The sequence below is a fragment of the Protopterus annectens genome, chromosome 10.part0 (assembly GCF_019279795.1).
Source record: "Protopterus annectens isolate FY-2018-M chromosome 10.part0, PAN1.0, whole genome shotgun sequence".
In the NCBI taxonomy this organism is placed as follows: Eukaryota; Metazoa; Chordata; order Ceratodontiformes; family Protopteridae; genus Protopterus; species Protopterus annectens.
Window position 1 is genome coordinate 786,845,854 of NC_056744.1, and position 16,478 is coordinate 786,862,331.

The following is a 16,478-nucleotide window of genomic DNA, read 5'->3' on the forward strand; positions in this document are numbered from 1 at the left end:
AGTTCCATATATATTCAAATAGTCAAGTAAGTCATCGCTCCAATGCTTTAAGTTTTAAAATACTATGAATTGAAACCTGTCAATTCAAACCTGGCCAGCATGTAACATTCAAGTGTAGCTGCCAGATCAAGTCACGTCTTTCTAATAATAAAGACCATGCTCCCCCCTTTCATGTAGCTGTAAAGTTTCCAATACTATAAATTTAAAACAATGTCCTTTGTTTTCTGCACAATATTTTGACATAACATTTGTCTGTTTTTTTAAAATTTAACATCTCTGAAATGTTTATATATACCTGACTTAAGCTTCCTGTCAGTTTTACCTGTATAAAAACATGCACACCAATAGCATAAGGCAGAATATGGCACCCTCTCTGACAAACAAGAATATTTCACTTGCAGTACCTTATACCCATTAACGGTTATCTCTGAAGCCTCTACTACTGATGAACAATATGAACAAAAAAACACACATTTTCATAGAACCACTGGTCTACGAAACCACTTGTTTCTCAAACATTTTTCAGATCCATCCCTTTCCTGTAAACAATAATAGGTTTTTCAGTAATAAAATCCCTTAAATCTTTATCACATTATAAGATTTGCCAGTTTTTTATCAGGATGTTAGTTATTTGACTATTAACACAAAATGTGATGATGAAAGGATTGTTATACTCCACATTGGTACTTTTTTCATTATTACTAAAACTGCCGACAGGGACCAAATTCATGTTATCAGTTAACAAAATTCCCTCCAGGCCATTAGGATTTACATCATTTGGACAAAATGATATCTCTATAACAAAGTGAAAGACTATCTTTACTACTTTTTTTTACTTCACACTGCCTAGAACTCAAAGTTATCCTCAAACTGTTGGCAAACAAAGTAACACACTCACTATTACTATCACACCAAAGCCCAACTTATCCTCAATCCAAAGAAAACTCAGCTTATGATTATAACCAGTTGTAACAAAAACACTGATAACAGTCAATTCACTATCTACTCCACAAATGCTACTCCAATCGCTCCAGTGGCACAGGCTAAGCTATTGGGAATAACCATAGACTCCCACCTAAAATTTCATAGTCATCTCAACTTAACTATTAAAAAGTACATGCCAAACTGGGATCACTTTACCGTATCAAACCATTTCTTACCAACAACACAAGATCAGCCATTGCTCGCTCCCAACTTCTAACCACCCAACTCTATGCATCTCCCATTCTGACTAATCTCAACAAAACTGAGCTTAGCAAAATGGAAGCCTGCTATAACAGAATTGCCCGCTTTGCTGCAAATTGCACATATAGAACTCATCACTGTACTGTTTTGAGACAGCTCCACTGGCTTGAACTGCCCAACCTCCTAACCTACAATCAGCTCTGCCTCTGTCATTTTATATATTACCTTCCCAATAAGTGTCCTACCCTCAAAAACCTAGTACAACATCACTCAGCCAAAAAGCCTCTTAGATCATCAAGCAAACTACTACTAGAAGTCACCAACAGCTACAATAGCTTTGGAGACCACTATATAGTAGCTCCATGGCTGAAAAATGGAACTCTCTCCCTACTAGCATACAAAATACATCATCTAAAGCCTCCTTTAAAAACCTCATTAGGCAATATCTCAAACAAAGTTGGCACTGCCATGACTGCTCCCCAGGCTAGTGAAAGCAGATAAGGTACACATACTAAACCTAGAGTACTTGATAATAGTTTTCACTCTTACTCACAAACACTGGCTAATGTACAATGTATGTAGTGTACCTGTGTACTATGTATGTATTCTACCCCATGTTTCAAATTTCAGCTGTACACAACAAATCGATTAATTACCTTTATTTTTAAATTAATATTTTCTTGTTTGTTCTCTCCACTGTAATTGTTGATGTGCTGCATACCACTGTAAAAACATGTCTATTGTAATTTGTGTGTATACTGATAATGTCTAAATATCTAAATGTATCTGCAATTATTTTATGTGCAGCTTTTCTCTCCGGGCCTCTGCTGAAAAAGGGCCTTTTCAGCTCAGTCAGACACCCCCGGTTAACAAATATAAAATAAATAAAAATAAAAACACTTTACTTCACCATTAAGGACACTGAACATTATCTCTTTGATATTAATGAATATGAAATAACTGCATACAATTTAAAGACGGTATGTGTCTAGCCTAATAAAGACAAAAAAGCAAGTAATACACACAAATGCAAATGTGAAAAGGTACACAGAGCAAATTATATATAATTCTTGGAGTTTATCATCACTTATATGCACTCTTCCTTTTATTGCAAGAAGACATTTTGAAGCAAGCAAATCACATTCACTAACCTTTTGCTTTGCGGTGCAGGTCGAAAGATAGCTACAAATGGTTGAATTACAGCAAGAGCCATGACAATGCAACCAAGAACAGGATGTGCTCCTCTGTTCTGCAGTAAAGATATGTGGAAACTGTTAGTATTCCATCAAGATGGATTAAAGAATTGCATTTCTTCAACATACTTTCAATATAACACCAAACATTGAATAGCATTATCTAAAACTTCTAGTTACTGTCACATCTGCTGTATTTTCTAATTCTAGATCATTTTTGTAGTAGGCCCATTATCAAGATTGCTTATATAAATAGTTCCTCTGTTTATATACTTATATGTTAAATGGTCTTGCCAGCCCAGATATCTGGAATTTTGTGAATAATTATATGTCATTTGTGAATATCAACATGATTCATATAAGATGTTTGTGTTACAAATGTATTAGAGCTGTATGTCATATAAGATGGTTTGTACAGAAGTGTGCTGAAGAGGTATTTTACAAAGTGCTGTTTGAAATGTATCCGCAGTGTACCCTACTGGAATACAACAGAAATGTACATACACTATTGTAACGGTACATATTTTAACAGGGGAAACTGGAATACAGGAGGTTAACTTGCAAAACTTCAGAAAAACAGCTGAAATAAATTATTTTATGGCTAGGCCATAAAAAGTTTCAGTGCAGCGAGGAGACACAAAAATGTCTAAAACTAAGGAACTTTCTGTATTTTCTTTGAAGTGTTTTATTGTTTTATGACTTCCGCCACTTGCCAAAGATCTGAGGAAAAGCTCTTGTCTATGTATTTTCACAGGTAGATGCTAAATATTGACAGATTCCAGCAGTGGGGATTTCACCTGGGATAGAGTCAGATGACAAGAAAAGATGACATTCTGCAAGCTATCCCAGCAGTAATATTTGATATATTAATTTGAGAGGTCTCTGAGTGAGAGAAAGCATTATGTAGTCTGTCTTGGACCTGACCAGAAGACCCATCACCACACGTTTGCCTTGCTCTGAGTAAGTCAGTATAGGGAACAGTATAATTCTCTTGGATATAGTCAGGAATATAGCAAAGCTTAGCTTAGATATTTTTTCTTTATTTATTTGAGACTGTCCTGCAATGTTGCTTTAAACATTTCCTGTGATTTTGAACTCTGATGTCACTGTAACTACATATTTAGTATTTGTTCTTTTATTATTTATTAAATATATTTAAAGATTTCATTGTGGCTGATCTTTGTAGAGATGTTTAAGTTCTGAGAGTACTTGCATATTTATTTGGTGACACTGTGGGCCAATCCTAATAGCCTTACTCTTGGTCAAACTACCAGTTGTATTGGTTAGTAACAGTACACGGTAAGACTGGACATCCTTTGTTAAGGGCCTTAAAGTAGCCGATAAGGAGTGGCTGATGGCAGTGATAACTACCTTATAGTCTGGGCAAAAGGGGACATAGCTAGTAAACCTGTACCTGCCTTTCCAAGGTGTGTGTGTGTGTGTGTGTGTGTGTGTGTGTGTGTGTGTGTGTAAACCAAACCTCAAAGTGTGTGTGTGTGTGTGTCAGCAACTTGGGCAGGGATACGAAGCACTGGCTGGACAGAGAAGGTGCTGGAGGTCTTGGCTTAGTCACTCATCTGGGACCTCAACTCTATAGCTATGCCATTGGGGAGTCTTACTGGGGATCTGGAGAAACAGGGAGAAACCAGCCCCGGAGTGACTGTGGACTCTGTGTGCTCTTAAAGGAAATTTAATTTTATGCAAACAGATACATTTGAAATACTGTGTGTGTAACTGTCATCCTCCCAGTGTGCGTCCCCCACTGGTGCCAGTGGGGTGAGGACTGAGGCTCCTTGATTACTGGTTCAGTGGTGGGGCATCACAGTCTGCACTAAGGAGTACAGAGTAGCATTAACTATCACTTCTTTACTACAGAAATGTCCTTTCACATACATAACTTTATATTACTGACCATCAGAATGGTGGAAAATGGGGTCTACAAGTCTTAGTGCTTAACAACACACTTTTGAGGTTTTGAAGAATGAGTGAGGAGGACCACAGAAAACCTATAAAGAAAGTAAACTTTTGAGTTAATACAGTGTGGTATCACACCAAGGAATGGAATTAAGATACCCAGCTGGATCACTTTTCAAACAGAAATATACTACTGTAGCGAGTATTGACTTCAGATTTCTTTCTAATATATGAAATCTTTTATAATCTGGGAGGCTTAGGAATAAATGTCACAACACATTTTTGGAATATAGACATGAGCTGAAATGTATTTTCTAATTATATGGAACTAAATTTGCTGATATAATTCCACAGTGGAAGGGAGGAAAAATGGAAACTGGGGAAAACATGCTGAAGTTAACAAGTCAAAAGTGAATACAATACAAAGCAGGGGATTATGCATCTCACTCTGTGGCTGTGATTGTAGAAAGTAATTTTAATAGTCCTGTAAATATCCAAACACATAGAATTATCTTATTTATAAAAATATATAGTGTGAATAGACTACATAGTTATAGAACAGAGTATGAGTTTCTGTAAAAGGCAGTCAGATAATGTGGAATCAAAATCACAGTACGTCTACTGGTGGCTGAATTGAAATTGCTTGAACAGTAACTGTCTGAAGCACATGATGCTATTTTGGGAGGTTTCCCTCTTCTTTAAGTTGGTGTGACTGTAGAATTGGTATATATAAATTTAGTGGCGGTGTGTGGGGCTTTTTCTCACATCAACACTTATTTTATTTATTTATTTATTTAACATTTGTTGACCTGAAAGTCGACTAGGTTTCACAGATCCTGTTTTCAGCAGAGGGCCGGGGAGAAATGCTTCAGAAAGTGTAACACACACTTACACTCAACCTTTTCACTTTTCTGTGTCTTCAGCATTAGTTTTTAGCATTTGTCTTTCGATGTGGCACAGTGGAAACTAAAACTATACTACAACAATCTGCAGCAGTTTCTGGCCCTTTCTTTGCACTGCTATACTAAGATCAACAAACACATTTTCTTGACAGATGTGCATTTCTGTGGAATGCTGCAAACAGCCACCTATGCAAGTTCAAACTTTCATTTCAGCAGCAGCAGCCTGAAAAGTGAAACAGCATGAAAGATAAAACAGCTAAATGTAAATGAGTAAAAAATAAAGATAAATATCTGACTACCAGATATTTGGTCATTCCAAGTACATTTTCATTTGTTGTCTGCCTTATGAAAAAAATGAGATGATGAGATGATATAAAGATTTATAAAAAAGATGTTCAAAATGCATATATATATATATGTGTATGGGTATGTGTGTGTGTATACCTATATCTATCTATATATATATATATATATATATATATATATATATATATATATATATATATATGGGATACCTTCAGCAGATCGAACGTTTATAAGTTCAAACCACATATGGCCGAGATCATATGTTCGAACTTGTAAAAGTCTGATCTGACTGAATGGAGATCTCCGTACAGAGCAGAAAGGGAAGATTTCCCATTTCCACAATGTAGTGAGATCTCGGAGTTGGTATATTTAAGTAAGGGAGGTGTGGGGGGTGCAGGGGGCGTAGCCCCCTGCTATAGACGTTTAGTTTTGTGTTTTTTGGTTTTATGTGGTTTTACATCAGTGTTCGAACTTTTATGAGTTCGAACATATGGTCTTGGCCATATGTGGTTCGAACTAGTAAAAGTTTGAAATACTGAAGTAGATCCATATATATATCTATATATATATATATATATCTATATCTATATATATATATATATATCTCTATCTATCTATATATATATATATATCTCTATCTATCTATATATATATATATATATATATATATATATATATATATATATATATATATACATATACACACACATAAAATACATAGGTTCATACTAGGCTATCTGCCCAAGGGCATTCATAAGCCTAGCCAGAGTATGTCGGCTTTCGCTGTCCCATTGATTAATTAACTCATCCTCTGTAAAACTTTGCCAATGAAGTGATCCCAGGGGTGTATTTTCTGTTACCCATCCACTTGTCAAGGTATATATATATATATACATACATATATATATATATATATATATATATATATATATATATATTTTTTTTTTTTACATATGAGTTTACTTTCATTGACTGAAAACACATTTCACTGAATTGCAATTTACAAACACCAAATTGCTGAAAGCACAAATCATTGAAAACTCATTTCACTGAATCACATTTCACTGAATGCAGAGTACTGTAAGGCAAGTAAAACGTATATGCTCTTTTCGAAACTGTAGTGCGATCCTGGGGTTAGTATATATAATTAGGGGGTGGGGGCACAGCCCCCCACACTGGGGTCGTGTGGGGGAGTGAAGACCCCACCTAGTTTATTGTTAGGGTTCAGTGAAATGAGATTCATAAATATAAAAGCAAACTACACTACACCTCCCTCCATATGGGGGGGGGGGGGATGCTTGCTTCAGTGCAAAAAATACTTAAGAATTTTTTTTTCTCTTCTGCTTTTTTTCAGGGAACGTGGTTCAGGAATTCCAATCCTTGATGTAGCAAACTGTCCACTCATACTGGAAGATTATTTACCAAGTACTACTGTCAACTGCTAGGAAAGCATTGCTCTATTTGTTGCCTTTTGGAATTTTCTTTTTTTTAAGCAAGAAACATGTCTGCTGAACTATCACTCATGACATAGGCAATCATACATTTATATAAATGAAAAAAACATATTGACATATTTTCAGTTACAAACATTATACATCACCTATAATCTTCTATACAGTCACATTACATAGGTCATTCAGTTCCTGTCTTCCCTTGAACTTCATTCCTCCTCCAAAATATTATTCTATGTGCATTGCTGCTAAATTTTCTATGTACTTTGCTGCTATCCTTTTCCAGAGATCCCACTTTTAGTTCTTTTATCTCTGTTACTATATTCATTTCTTCCTAGTATGGTTGGTTTAGACCTTGATTTCTATTTTCTAGTAATTGCTTTTTTGGCAGCCATGAGAACTGAACTCAGCAAAGCTTTACTATGTCTAGGCAATTCCGACTCTAACACAGCTCAAAAATTATTTCCTTAGTTATACCAATTTTTTGCTTTTGGGGATTTACAATCATATCACAAGCGCATGGTAACTGTTTAGTTTTTCAATAGCCAACATGTGGATTTGGCTTTTATTTTTTTATTTGTCTGACCAAATTACTTTATTTTTTTATTTGGTTAGGCCAGTTTGCCAAAAATGCCAGTTTCCCTAGATGGGTTACTACTAGGGGCATTCTTTTTTTCATACTGCAATGCTCTCAGGGCTGGGGGTCAGTAGTTATATGAGAATGAATTGGATTTCATGAAGTTGAGGTGTTTCTTAAGCAACCTACGTCAATGTTAGAAGATACTGATAGAAATGTAACGACAAATGGCAATTCACTCATTTTAATATTCAAATTGTATAAGCTGGTATTCTGATCAGAAATAAACAGTTTACGTTATAGCAATCTACAAACATTCAGTATTTAATTTCAGAATATTTGAATCAGCACATTTGTCCCAAGGTTTGTGAGATAAACCTGTACATTTTTTCTTGTATGACCACATATTTTAAGTCGAACATGCCATTCTTCCTGCAGTTGGAACTAAAAACAAATGTAACTTGTTTAGTTCCAACTTTGCAATAATACATTTGTGTTGTTAATAAGCAATGGTGTAATATATTGGGCAATACATTTTCTAAATTATTTGAGCAAGCATATTTTATGCTAGGTTAATGAATTACACACGTTCAGCTAAATCCCCTTAAATTATTTTGTCACAGTTGCTGCTGGACCTCTGATGCCTCGCCACCCTGGAAGGTCTGTTATTTCCCCTATAATGCCCACAATGGAGGACAGGACAACTAATTTGCAGCGACAAGCACTGTCCACATAGTTGCAAACCAGATACTCCTGACTGATATTCTCACTCTGTCTAATCAATAAAAAAAGGTCTGTTGCCATGGATACAAATTTCCTACTGTCTCCGTTACCGGCTTGGTGGATATGGGCATCCTGAGGTAATCTAGAAATTGCCACATGTTTACTGACAACCAGTTAATTCTCAAACAAACTGATATGGTATGTGAGAGACGTATTTACACAATGTCACTGGAGGCAAAGCTCTCACAATAAAAGTACAACTAATGTCAATAGGGTTGTCAGTAGCACACACGCTGCACCCATCATGCACAATTTAAAGCAGACATATAGACTCACATTTGCTGAGGTACTTACATGTAATGTTCCTAAGCCACAAAGACCTCCTAGATGAAGTACACATAACAAATACCCTCAGGAGCCCCAAATGGGTTCTTCCAAAACAACACCCACATCAACACATAGAGCTACATCTCATGGAGCCTCTACTTCTAAGCCCATACGGCAAGTCACCACACAATTCAACAATCTAGTCATTGGAGACTCCATCATGAGACACACTGATGTCCTTTGATGTTCTTCTCACCAGGCTGAGTAAGGAGAAAGTTATGGTCAGTTGCTTCTGAGGGTCTAGGATCCACCACATTACACATGCACTCAGGTCACTGGACCACAATTACCAATATGACTTAGTCATAGTCCATGTGGGAGTAAATGATCCGAGACTTACCTCCCCAGACTATATGAAGAGAGATATCATTGAGCTCCCTGGATTATGTGTCTCAGGCTGGTATGAGGCTAGCACTGAGCAGCATTTTACCTTCTCCAAGGATGATGCCACAATATGAACAAAAGATGATTGAGTTTAATAATTGGCTTAGTGTCTGGTGTCATTCCAAGGGAGTGCAATATTTGTCAGCATGGAAGGAGATGGTAAACAGATCACACTGCTTTGCCAGGGATGGGCTGCACCTCCCCCCTCTAGGCTTTCGAATATTAGCTAAAACATTGTCTTCCCCCATAGTGCATATTTTATGCAATTCCAAACTGAAGTACTTCTGACATAGCAAATCAAAACCAACAAAATCTACTGCTCAATGCTAGGAGTCTAAACAAAAAAACTCCACTGCCTAGAAGCTCTCTTTACCCTAGAGAATGCTAATGTCTGTGCGGCCACTGAGACATAGTTTAAAGCCATGGAGAGCACACCATCAGTGCAAGGTTATAATGCCTTCCACACATTTAGGCCAACTACTTCACAGGCAGGGACTAAAGGTGGAGGTGTTGCTATTTACATCAAAAATAAATATACTTCAAGGCTGGTCAAACAGGACAATGCACTTGAACTGCTCCATGTTCAAATCACCATAGGTAAAATCCAATACCACTTCCTTGCAAGCTATAGGTCCCCCTCTATGACCCAGGAAACACATACCATGTATTTAAACTTATTAGAAACACTAACCATCCAACCCAATACCATATTCATGGGTGACTTTAACTACTCCACTATTAACTGGGAATCCTATACGACACCAAACGTACATGCACAGAGAATCCTGGATTTTGTAAACACAAACTCCCTGGACCAGACAGTCAATACACCAACCACAATGGATCTGGTCCTCACTAATATGGGAGACTGCTGCATACCCCCTACTGTAATGTATTCCCTGGTAAAGTCAGACCACAAAATGGTTTCTTTTGAAATAAAAATAAAACCTGGACCCCCAGCTAAACCTGGAATATTCAGAAACAATTCTAAGGCTAACCTCCTGCTATTAAGTGAGAACCTGGCAAAATTTCAAGCCCCCATAAACCTCGAGAACACTTCTGCCTATGCAGAACTGTTCACAGAAACCCTGTATAAGCATGTTAATTGCTGCATAGAGGCAGCTGTACCCACCAGGAAATAGTACAGAACTAACTAAAAAAACATGCCACCCGGGTGGAATCACAAAATCAATTGGCTGTATAAGAGGAGGAAGAAAATCATGGCAAAAATTAGGAGGTGCAGCACCCAGAAGGATAAAAACACTCTCATCAAACTAAACAAACTCAGAAGACAAATAAAGTCACCAAAGCCAAATGTAAGGTAAGTTTGGCCTCACAGGCCAAGGACAACCACAAAAGCACTCTTTAGCTATGTCCGCAACTTCAAAGGCATTACACCATTGGGTGCGGAGCTCATTGTAAGTGGAGCCACCTATACTGAGCCAGAAGATATAGCAAACCTCATGGCTGATAAATTAAGCTCCAACTTTACTCCTCTCTCCCCCTCAACCTTTCCTCAGGAAATATCACCAAATATAACTCCCCCTACTATCACTACAGAACAGGTTCTTAGTGCTCTCTCTAAGACCAAGAACACTGCAGCATTGGGCCCAGACAATAGCCCAGCATGCCTTCTAAATAGCATGAAACATGACCTATCAGGGCCTCTGGAATTACTATTTAACTGTAGCCTCCAATCAGGTTTCCTGCCTCATGAATGGAAAAAGGCAACAGTCATCCCGCTGCACAAAGATGGGCCATCTACAGACCCTGGAAACTATGGGTCTATATTATAACATCGAAGTTCGTAAACATTGAATGTTATAATATCGAACCCTAAACACCGAAATCCGCAAACCTCGAACAGTCAGAATAGCGATTTTTTATCCACGGAAAAAAAAAAAAATCGCTATTCCGAGAAACATACACACAACACAAACACACACAAGAAAACAGCAATCCACACACATACACTTAAAATTCTACACCTAAACCTAAACTAAACTTTACATACGCTACTAGCTATCCACTTACCTTAACCCAACCCTAACTCTAAGTTCCGTCACTATTGCACACTCACCTCACCCACGCCCTAACCCTAACTCACCTAACCCGCCTCCTAACCCCAACCTACACACAACCGCACACTTACTTGACCCGCTCCCTAACCCTAACTCACCTAACCCACCCCCTAACTCTAACCTACACACAATCGCACACTTACCTGAAGCCGACCTGTAACGTTCCAACATACTGAACGCTGAAAACAGCGAAGCCACAGCAACGGCCCACCGAATTCTTTCCCTGGGAAATAATTTGGTGTCCTGCACCTTCGCTGTTTTCAGCGTTCGACAAAACTGGTTCGCTATTATAACATTTGAACTTTATAAAATTTGATGTTATAATATAGACCCGGAAACTACAGACCCATAAGTCTCATTAGTCTTATAGGTAAAGCCATGGAAAGAATTATCATGGAGATGATCAACTGTGATATAGTAAACCTCCAGACACCAGACCCAACCCAGTTTGGTTTCGTCAAGGGCAGATCGTGTCTACTCAACCTGGTGGACTTCTTTGAGAAGTTCAACAAAGCAATGGATGAGGGAAAAATCATTCACACTACCTACCTTGACCTGGCAAAGGCATTTGCCAAAATACCCCACTTAGGCATTGTTGACAAACTCAAGACGTTAGGTTCAAACCCATATGTCACCAGGTGGATAGCCAACTGGCTGACAGACAGGACCCAGGAAATTAGAATTAGGGAGTCTACCTCTACAAAGAGGCCAGTCACAAGTGGAGTCCCTCAGGAATCAGTCCTTGGACTGCTCCTTTTTGGCATTTACTTCTCAAAGGTCAAGAGCAATGTCAGTGGTCTCTGGCTGACTAAATTTGCAGATGATTGCAAATTAGGAGCTGTCATTGAATCTCACACTGACATAAATGTTCTCCAGGAGGGGCTGACACAAACAACTGGTGTCAGAGCCATGGACTAAAACTAAATGCCAAGAAATGCATAATAGTATCCTTTGGGAAGTCATCCATCCCTGGTAACTATCATATTGTTAACACACCCCTTAGAGTTGACCCAGTAGTCAGGGACTTAGGGACACATATAGATAGTAATCTACCCTTTGATCATCATGTGTCTACAGTAGTGAGGAAATCATTCTATGTTGCGCAACTTATAAACAAAGGTATGGTATCTAAGTACAAGGAAGTCATTGTTCCACTGTATTTGGCAATCATCAGACCTATCGAGTGCAATGCCCCCTTTGGTATGTACCTAACCAGGGATATCCAACAATTGGAATGTCCACACAGGTTCCTCACTAAAAGAATACAGGGCATAAGTAATATGTTCTATGCAGACTGTCTCAAGGCCCTATCCCTGTATTCTGTCTCCTACAGGCTTTTGAGAGGAGATCTATGCCTGGCATACAGGGCATTGTCAGACACCACTCTGATGGACCTCCTGCATATCCACAAAACAAACAGCACAAGAATTACCCATTCTAAAGACTTATTTCTTGTCTGTGATATAAATAGGACCTGCTGGAGAGATAGGTATGTATCCCAGAGCCTACCCCATCTATGGAACGGGCTCCCCATTCATGTGAAGCAGAGTTCCTCCCTAACCCAGTTCAAGTGAAGCTTGGACAATTGGATGGGAGACCAGAAATGCATCCCTGGTCTGGCACCTATGTTTCTAATGGACACAGGTAACCTGTAAATGGCTCATCTCCCAGGCCCATGTGTACACTTATTAGGGGTATCAAAACTTGTCAGAGATTCGGGATGCATGGCTAGGCTTAAAAAGGCCTTTGTGGTCGTTATCCTAGTATACATCTATGAACCTATTAAGCCACTCATTGGTAATTCCTTATCATTTGACAAGCATGTCTTCATAGTAGTTCAGAAAGCCTGGCTCATCTAATTTCCAAAGGCATTTCCACTAGATCTAAGGAAGTCTTAATTCCCCTTTACTCATATCTTATCACAGACATTATTGAATATAATGAACCTTTTGACATTTGTTTGTATAAACATATCAAAGAACTTGACAGACCTCAGTGAAACATAACTAAAAAGACCATTGGCCTCACAAATCTTAGTTATCAGGAGAGAATGTCAGCCCTTCCCATGTACTTAATCTCATACAGAACAAAACTGGAGTTTATCAAACAATTTCTGGCAAAATCAGCTGTGCATAATGTTTCACTTTGGCACAGGGCATATATCATCTTGTCAGTACATGGAGATCTTGTAAAAATGAGCAACAGTCTTTGAGGGCTATACCCTGCTTAGGAAAGGCAGACAGAAAGAAAGAAAGATAGAAACAAGTACATAACCAGCTAAATTATTAATACTGGGCCTCTCTAATGGGAGACATTTTAAATGCATTATGTCTTCTCCCCATTTCCAAATGTTCAATATGGACTTCTTGTACATCTAAAAAACAAAGTACAAGACAATTACCCAATCTAGGGACCTAAACCTCATCTGCAACATATATAGGATATGCTGGAGGGACAGGTATATCTGTCAGAGACTACCCCTTTTCTGGAACAGGCTTCCCATCCATGTCAGAGTTCTTATATAACCCAAATGTACCCCTAGTCCGCCACCTTTGTCACTAATAGACAGAAGCAGCTTGTAAATTGTTGACTACCCATGCTAAAGTCTACATTTATCCTATAAAACAACCCTAGAGTATCAACCTGACAAATAAAATTGGGAAGCAATGTTAGACTAGCTTTAAAAAGGGCTCCAGGGGTTGTTAGCCTAGTAATAACCTATGATCATAGGTATGAACAGCACAGACTATGTCCTTATTTTAACAGAACTCCCTTTTGGATAATTATCAGTCTAGCTGTGTTTTGCCTTATTGTCCTTAAAGTCCCATATGACATTTAAGCACAACTGTGAGCTCCTGTCTGTGTCATCAGCTGATTGTTTTCTAATAACAGTTTTAGTTTTAATGGGGAGATAGATGTGATTTCACAATTATAAATATACTCAATGAATAAATGTATATGGTAGCGTTAAAGCTTGTATTACAAAAACTGAAGTGATACTAACATTATTGAAGAGAAGATAACCAAGACTTTATTTTTGTTGTACATTTTGGCAATAGTGCAATATACTCTCTTTGTACAACTAAGATGCATTGCAGCAATTCAGAATGATAAAACACACCTGGCAGTAATTACTGAGCAGAGTAGCAAACAATTATGATCAGCAAAATATATATGATACAAAAAAATTAGTTGCATGGTGCAGTATACTCTTGTTGATTTTCCAACATTGATAAAATATGTCAGGCAGACATAATCCCAGTCTTGGTATTCTTAATTAGAGGGTGACTTACATATCTAGCGTACATTACATTAATGCCCATTAATATTTCTTCCTGTACTAGGAGAAATAAGGAATATTTGTATAGCATGCACGACATGATACAGTAGTATCTTGCTATCCTAACCACTGATAAACAGTGCTTCACTTCTTCTCAGTATTCAGATTAAAAAACAGTTACATTCAGGACATTATCTGAACACTGCTATTGACATTTGCATTATTGTTTGTGTTCATTCATTTTCTGACAGTTGCTTTATCCTTTTTGATGACAAGGGGAAACAACAGCCTATTCCAGAAAGCAACAGGTGTTAGGCAGACAAACAGTCTTGGATAGAATTACATTTCAACTCAGGACACAAGTAAACACTCACAAACACTGACAAGTTTAGATTATCATAAATTCACCTACTGGCATGTCTTTGAGATGTAGGAGGAAACAAGAGAACCACACCAAACTTCTCATAGATACAGGGGAAACATGCAATCCCTCTACAGCAGGGGTGGGCAAACTTTTTGATTCGTGGGCCACATTGAGTTCTAACATTTGACAAAGGGGCCGGAACAGGAGCAGATAGATGGCATGCTTTGAAAACATCACCTCATTGGGGGAAAAATACACATCTGCTACAGCTGTACTTTCAAGTAATGTGACCTCCTCTTGACTTGACAGCCGAACAGTATGCATATGTATACCTGTGCAAATTGTTTTGCTATTAAATCACTAGGAGGTCTCATTACTTGCAATTACATCTACATTTGGGAGTCATAACTAGCTCAACATGCAGTTTGAGTTATTGCAATGCATCTTTCAATGTTATGATTAAAATGTGTTTAAACTGAAGACTTAAATTTCTTTATTTCAATGTGTAATTTTTCAGATCTTGATTGTTTAATGGGTTATATAAAAATGCAATAATTCAAATTAAGGTATTTGCTTCCTCCCTATTTTTCAATCTCACTACAGAAATCCCTGACATTCACTTTAATAAACAGGACTTGATTTCTCATCATATGCTGTTCCATTGCTGTGACAGAAAAGTAATCCATAACCACATAAATAAAAAAAAAATTAAATCTCATAAATGTACAGCATATTTCACTTTATTTGAACTGCATTACACTAGACATGCCTGGAGAACTTTTCATAAACATGCTGTATAACTATAGCTGTCAGGGGACAGATTTGGGGTCTGTGCATTTAATGTACATTTGCATCTGGACTGGAGTACAATGCAGTTGTACAAATGAAAGGAAAACTACAGTAGTATACTTTAAAGAACCAACATGAGCAGGAAGGAAATGTCCAAAGTTGAAAGAAAGACATTTCTTGTGGGAAGGGGCTGATAAAGAATGGGAGGCTGAGTCTGTGATGAATATTAAGCAAGCAAAGCAACCAAACTATAGTGCAGTTCAGTGTGACAACCCAACTGTTGGGAACACACTAAAAGTACAAATATTCAATGGAGTGCCTAGTGATGTGGAGAGAATGCACATTTTACTTATTTTAAGCAGTCAGATCATTTCTTTTTTTTGAAGGATAAGGCAAGAGAATAGATAATGAAGCAGATCGCTCACACACACACACACACACACACACACACACACACACACACACACACACTCTTCACCTTTCAAATCTGCATTCACTAATTTCACTCACTTTCTCTCTCCGATCGCATACACACACACACACACACACACACACACACACACCCACCCTTCAAACCTGCATTCACTCACTTTCTCTCCGATCGCATACACACACACACACACACACACACACACACCCACCTTTCAAACCTGCATTCACTCACTTTTTCTCTCCGATCACTCACCCACACACTCTTCACCTTTCAAACCTGCATTCACTCACTTTCTCTCTCCGATCGCATACACACACACACACACACACACACACACACACACACTTCACCTTTCAAACCTGCATTCACTCACTTTCTCCGATCGCATACACACACACACACACACTTTACCTTTCAAATCTGCATTCACTCACTTTTTCTCTCCGATCGCTCACACACACACACTCTTCACATTTCAAACCTGCATTCACTCACTTTCTCTCTCCGTT

The 16,478-nt window shown here is 38.0% G+C and overlaps 1 protein-coding gene across 2 annotated transcripts in view; it reads right to left on the reverse strand.

Moving 5' to 3' along the window:
- LOC122813344 (putative ferric-chelate reductase 1) overlaps window positions 1–16,478 on the reverse strand; it is a 754,507-nt gene that overhangs the window by 185,327 nt on the left and 552,702 nt on the right. For both annotated transcript variants that reach the window (XM_044085608.1, XM_044085607.1), the window contains exon 12: window positions 2,337–2,434. In XM_044085608.1, coding sequence (XP_043941543.1) covers window positions 2,337–2,434 — 98 coding nt within the window. The remainder of the gene's footprint in view (window positions 1–2,336; window positions 2,435–16,478) is intronic.